The sequence below is a fragment of the Periophthalmus magnuspinnatus genome, chromosome 13 (assembly GCF_009829125.3).
Source record: "Periophthalmus magnuspinnatus isolate fPerMag1 chromosome 13, fPerMag1.2.pri, whole genome shotgun sequence".
In the NCBI taxonomy this organism is placed as follows: Eukaryota; Metazoa; Chordata; class Actinopteri; order Gobiiformes; family Gobiidae; genus Periophthalmus; species Periophthalmus magnuspinnatus.
In genome coordinates this window covers 32,539,067-32,545,404 of record NC_047138.1, presented here as the reverse complement: position 1 = coordinate 32,545,404, position 6,338 = coordinate 32,539,067, and the positions used below count along the sequence as shown (strand labels likewise).

The window sequence follows — 6,338 nt, the reverse complement described above, 5'->3', positions numbered from 1 at the left end:
CCTCTTTCCTCCTCCCCCTCCTCCCTCTCTCCTCCTCCTTTCTCCTCCTCCCTCTCTCCTCCCTCTTTCCTCCTCCCCCTCCTCCCTCTCTCCTCCTCCTTTCTCCTCCTCCCTCTCTCCTCCCTCTTTCCTCCTCCCCCTCCTCCCTCTCTCCTCCTCCTTTCTCCTCCTCCTTCTCTTCTTATCTCTTTTTCCTCTGGCGGAGTCGCGGCTGATGGAGGTCTCCGTGGTCTAGGGACTTTTGGACACTTTTTAGGCGGAGGAGCGCGCTCTTTTTTCGGGTGGTGCGGTTGGACTCGTCTCCGGGTCTTGTGGGGGTCACGGGACAGTTTGTTTCCCCGGGCTCGACGCGCTGTGTCCGGCCGCAGGAGCAGCAGAGACACCGGGAGGACGCGCTCAGAGACGCCGGGCTGAGGAGCCTCTTCCCCGGCTGCTGATGGTTCATGTCTCCGCTCACGGCCCGAGGTACGACACACTTGGACTTTTACAAACTTTGAAACTAGTTTTGTCGCTTTTGTTCGGTTCTGAAACGCTGCCAAGTTGTAACAAGATCCTGAAACATCGTGAAACATCGTGAAGCAGGCTGAAGCGGGCTGAAGCAGGCTGATGCGGGCTGAAGGATGAAGCGGGCTGAAGCAGGCTGAAGGAGGCTGAACCGAGAGTTTGACACAGATCTGACTCTTTAAAATGTCCTCATGTTGTTTTTGGATCAAACTTTAGACTCCAAATAAACACGCGCCAGAGCAAAGATGTGACTTTATAAGGAGCCGAACAGACCGGCTCTTTACTGACCGAGAACAAGAGATTACACGCTCTAATGAAATGTCCCGGAATGTGCTTTAAACCGGTTTAAACGGAGCAGAACAGATCTGAAAAAGGAACAATGCACGAAGAGAAGAAATGCAGGCGTTTAGTCCTGGTTTAGTCCTGGTTTAGTCCTGGTTTAGACCTGGTTTAGTCCTGGTTTAGTCCTGGTTTAATCCTGGTTTAGTCCTGGTTTAGACCTGGTTTAGTCCTGGTTTAGTCCTGGTTTAGTCCTGGTTTAGTCCTGGTTTAGACCTGGTTTAGTCCTGGTTTAGTCCTGGTTTAGACCTGGTTTAGTCCTGGTTTAGTCCTGGTTTAGTCCTGGTTTAGTCCTGGTTTAGTCCTGGTTTAATCCTGGTTTAGACATGGTTTAGTCCTGATTTAGACCCAGTTTAGACCTTGTTTAGACCCAGTCTAGGCCTTGTTTAGACCCAGTTTAGTCCTGGTTTAGTCTTGACCTGTGTTGAGTTGAAGTCTTTCTCAAAATGATGTCATCTGTGATCAGTAACAAGCAACAGAGAGAGAAGCTAGATGACATCACAGTGTAGGCCTCCTGATGACATCACAGTGTAGGCCTGCTGATGACATCACAGTGTAGGGCTCCTGATGACATCACAGTGTAGGCCTCCTGATGACATCACAGTGTAGGCCTGCTGATGACATCACAGTGTAGGGCTCCTGATGACATCACAGTGTAGGCCTGCTGATGACATCACAGTGTAGGCCTCCTGATGACATCACAGTGTAGGCCTGCTGATGACATCACAGTGTAGGCCTCCTGATGACATCACAGTGTAGGCCTGCTGATGACATCACAGTGTAGGCCTGCTGATGACATCACAGTGTAGGGCTCCTGATGACATCACAGTGTAGGCCTCCTGATGATATCACAGTGTAGGCCTGCTGATGACATCACAGTGTAGGCCTGCTGATGACATCACAGTGTAGGCCTCCTGATGACATCACAGTGTAGGCCTCCTGATGACATCACAGTGTAGGGCTGCTGATGACATCACAGTGTAGGGCTCCTGATGACATCACAGTGTAGGCCTGCTGATGACATCACAGTGTAGTGCGTTGTAGTTCAGTACATGTAGCATTTGTAGTATTTGTAGTACTTGTAATATTTGTAGTATTTGTAGTATTTTTAGTGCTTGTAGTATTTGTAGTACTTGTAGTACGTGTAGAATTTGTTGTACTTCAGTATTTGTAGTACTTGTAGTACTTGTACACAGAGAGCAGTGTGTGGGCTGTGTTCAGAGGAAGTGGGTTTTTACGACGCTGCTCTGTACACATGTTTGTGAATGAGTCCTGACCTTTGACCTCTCATACACGTCTGTGAATGAGCCCTGACCTTTGACCTCTCACACTGACTACACTCACAAAAGTCAGATTCCACTTTTCAGACGAGTAAACCACAAGCAGAGGAGCAAAGGAGGAGCAGGGGAGGAGGAGCAGAGGAGGAGCAGAGGTGGAGCAGAGGTGGAGCAGAGGAGGAGCAGAGGAAGAGCAGAGGTGGAGTAGCAGAGGAGAAGGAGCTGAGAAGCAGAGGAGGAGAGATGGAGCTGAGGAGGAGTAGAAGAGCAGAGGAAGAGCAGAGGAGGAGTAACAGAGGAGAAGGAGCAGAGGAGAAGGAGCAGAGGAGAAGGAGCAGAGGAGGAGCAGAGGAGAAGGAGCAGAGGAGGAGCAGAGGAGGAGTAACAGAGGAGAAGGAGCAGAGGAGAAGGAGCAGAGGAGAAGGAGCAGAGGAGGAGCAGAGGAGGAGCAGAGGAGGAGCAGAGGAGGAGCAGAGGAGGAGCAGAGGAGGAGCTGAGGTCTCATTATGTGTGAAATGTATTCGTGGTCAAGAGGAGCCGGAGTTCTACCACAGTGACATCAGCAGCCACAGAGCAACCGGCCAATCAGAGAGCAGGAATCACACGCACCCCACAACAACCGGCCAATCAGAGAGCAGGAATCACACGCACCCCACAACAACCGGCCAATCAGAGAGCAGGAATCACACGCACCCCACAACAACCGGCCAATCAGAGAGCAGGAATCACACGCACCCCACAACAACCGGCCAATCAGAGAGCAGGAATCACACGCACCCCACAACATCCGGCCAATCAGAGAGCACGAATCACACGCACCCCACAACAACCGGCCAATCAGAGAGCAGGAATCACAAACCAGGACTAAACCAGGAGTAAACTGGGTCTAAACCAGGACTAAACCAGGACTAAACCAGGACTAAACTAGGACTAAACTGGGTCTAAACCAGGACTAAACCAGGAGTAAACTGGGTCTAAACCAGGACTAAACCAGGACTAAACTGGGTCTAAACCAGGACTAAACCAGGAGTAAACTGGGTCTAAACCAGGACTAAACTGGGTCTAAACCAGGACTAAACCAGGACTAAACTGGGTCTAAACCGGGACTAAACCAGGACTAAACTGGGTCTAAACCAGGACTGAGCCAAAACTAAAGTGAGTTAGGCCAAAACTAGGACTAAAGTTTGATTTGAAAGAATCTGACGCACATGTACAGGAGGATGGGAGGGCATCTGACACATTTCTAACATTGTATTTCCTGTTTCTTTTTTAGGTCTCTACTTCCTATGACATCATCACATCATGCCTGAGGGATCACGCCGCAGCCAGAGAAAAGACTCAGGTCAGACTGAGATCTAAACCAGGTCTAAACCAGGTCTAAACCAGGTCTAAACCAGGTCTAAACCAGGTCTAAACTAGGTCTAAACCGGGTCTAAACCGGGTCTAAACCGGGTCTAAACCAGGTCTAAATGAGGTCTAAACCAGGTCTGAACCAGGTCTAAACCAGATCTGAACCAGGTCTAAACCAGGTCTAAATCAAGTCTAAACCAGGTCTAAACTGGGTCTAAACCGGGTCTAAACCAGGTCTAAACCAGGTCTAAACCAGGTCTGAACCAGGTCTAAACCAGGTCTAAATCAAGTCTAAACCAGGTCTAAACCGGGTCTAAACCGGGTCTAAACCAGGTCTAAATCAAGTCTAAACCAGGTCTGAACCAGGTCTAAACCAGGTCTAAATCAAGTCTAAACCAGGTCTAAACTGGGTCTAAACCGGGTCTAAACCAGGTCTAAACCAGGTCTAAACCAGGTCTGAACCAGGTCTAAACCAGGTCTAAATCAAGTCTAAACCAGGTCTAAACCGGGTCTAAACCGGGTCTAAACCAGGTCTGAACCAGGTCTAAATCAAGTCTAAACCAGGACTAAACCAGGTCTGAACCAGGACTAAACCAGGACAAATCTGGGTCTAAACCAGGTCTAAACTGGGACTAACCCGGGCCTAAACCAGGACTAAACCAGAATTAAACCAGGTCTAAACCAGGACTAAACCAGGACTATAACTGGACTAAACCAGGACTATAACTGGACTACACCAGGACTATGACTTATTGGACTTTTTGTGGCAGCCGTTTAAACCAGAGAACTACATAGACCATGATGCTTTGCTCCTTCAGTCATTTACATAATGAAGCGTGCACGTGCGCGTGCAAGGCACAGGTGAAAGTGAAAGTGAAAGTGTTTAACGTTCACTTTAAACTCAGCTGGTTTAATGTCCTTTTTTGGACTGGGATTTATGAAGAGGGCAAAAAAGAAAAGAAACAAAAGAGAGGGAAGGAAGGGAGGGGGCACAGAGAGGAGAGAAAAAAGAAGAGAGAGAAGAAGAGGGAGAGAGAGGAAAGAGAGGAGGGGGCACAGAGAGGAGAGAAAAAAGAAGAGAGAGAGAAGAGGGAGAGAGAAAAGAGAGGAGGGGCACAGAGAGGAGAGAGAGAGAGAAGAAGAGGGAGAGAGAGAGGAAAGAGAGGAGGGGGCACAGAGAGAGAGGGAGAGAGAGAGAGACAATCAGAGGAAGTACAACAAATAATAACCAGACTAAAAATGGTCAAAAGTAAAAGTCTGAACAAGAACTAAACCAGAACTGAACCAGAACTGAACCAGGACTGAACCAGGACTAAACCAGAACTGAACCAGAACTGAACCAGGACTGAACCAGGACTAAACCAGAACTGAACCAGAACTGAACCAGGACTGAACCAGGACTAAACAAGAACTAAACCAGAACTGAACCAGAACTGAACCAGGACTGAACCAGGACTAAACCAGAACTGAACCAGAACTGAACCAGGACTGAACCAGGACTAAACCAGAACTGAACCAGAACTGAACCAGGACTGAACCAGGACTAAACCAGAACTGAACCAGAACTGAACCAGGACTGAACCAGGACTAAACCAGAACTGAACCAGAACTGAACCAGGACTGAACCAGGACTGAACCAGGACTGAACCAGGACTAAACAAGAACTAAACCAGAACTGAACCAGGACTAAACCAGGACTAAACCAGAACTGAACCAGAACTGAACCAGGACTGAACCAGGACTAAACCAGAACTGAACCAGAACTGAACCAGGACTGAACCAGGACTAAACCAGGACTAAACCAGAACTGAACCAGGACTGAACCAGGACTAAACCAGAACTGAACCAGAACTGAACCAGGACTGAACCAGGACTAAACAAGAACTAAACCAGAACTGAACCAGAACTGAACCAGGACTGAACCAGGACTAAACCAGAACTGAACCAGAACTGAACCAGGACTGAACCAGGACTAAACCAGAACTGAACCAGAACTGAACCAGGACTGAACCAGGACTAAACCAGAACTGAACCAGAACTGAACCAGGACTGAACCAGGACTAAACCAGAACTGAACCAGAACTGAACCAGGACTGAACCAGGACTGAACCAGGACTGAACCAGGACTAAACAAGAACTAAACCAGAACTGAACCAGGACTAAACCAGGACTAAACCAGAACTGAACCAGAACTGAACCAGGACTGAACCAGGACTAAACCAGAACTGAACCAGGACTAAACCAGAACTGAACCAGAACTGAACCAGGACTGAACCAGGACTAAACCAGAACTGAACCAGAACTGAACCAGGACTGAACCAGGACTAAACCAGAACTGAACCAGAACTGAACCAGGACTGAACCAGGACTGAACCAGGACTGAACCAGGACTAAACAAGAACTAAACCAGAACTGAACCAGGACTAAACCAGGACTAAACCAGAACTGAACCAGAACTGAACCAGGACTGAACCAGGACTAAACCAGAACTGAACCAGAACTGAACCAGGACTGAACCAGGACTAAACAAGAACTAAACCAGAACTGAACCAGAACTGAACCAGGACTGAACCAGGACTAAACCAGAACTAAACCAGAACTGAACCAGAACTGAACCAGGACTGAACCAGGACTAAACCAGAACTAAACCAGAACTGAACCAGGACTAAACCAGAACTGAACCAGGACTGAACCAGGACTAAACCAGGACTAAACCAGAACTGAACCAGGACTGAACCAGGACTAAACCAGAACTAAACCAGAACTGAACCAGGACTAAACCAGAACTGAACCAGGACTGAACCAGGACTAAACCAGAACTAAACCAGAACTGAACCAGGACTAAACCAGAACTGAACCAGGACTAAA

General features: G+C 48.2%; 1 protein-coding gene across 1 annotated transcript in view; it reads left to right on the top strand.

Moving 5' to 3' along the window:
• The first annotated feature begins 206 nt into the window (after positions 1 to 206).
• Positions 207 to 6,338, top strand: part of plekhg2 (pleckstrin homology domain containing, family G (with RhoGef domain) member 2) — a 44,202-nt gene continuing 38,070 nt past the window's right edge. Inside the window, exons 1-2 of the mRNA XM_055225841.1 lie at positions 207 to 465; positions 3,394 to 3,462. Of these exons, the coding sequence (XP_055081816.1) occupies positions 3,423 to 3,462 (40 nt within the window). The 5' untranslated portion in view covers positions 207 to 465; positions 3,394 to 3,422. The remainder of the gene's footprint in view (positions 466 to 3,393; positions 3,463 to 6,338) is intronic.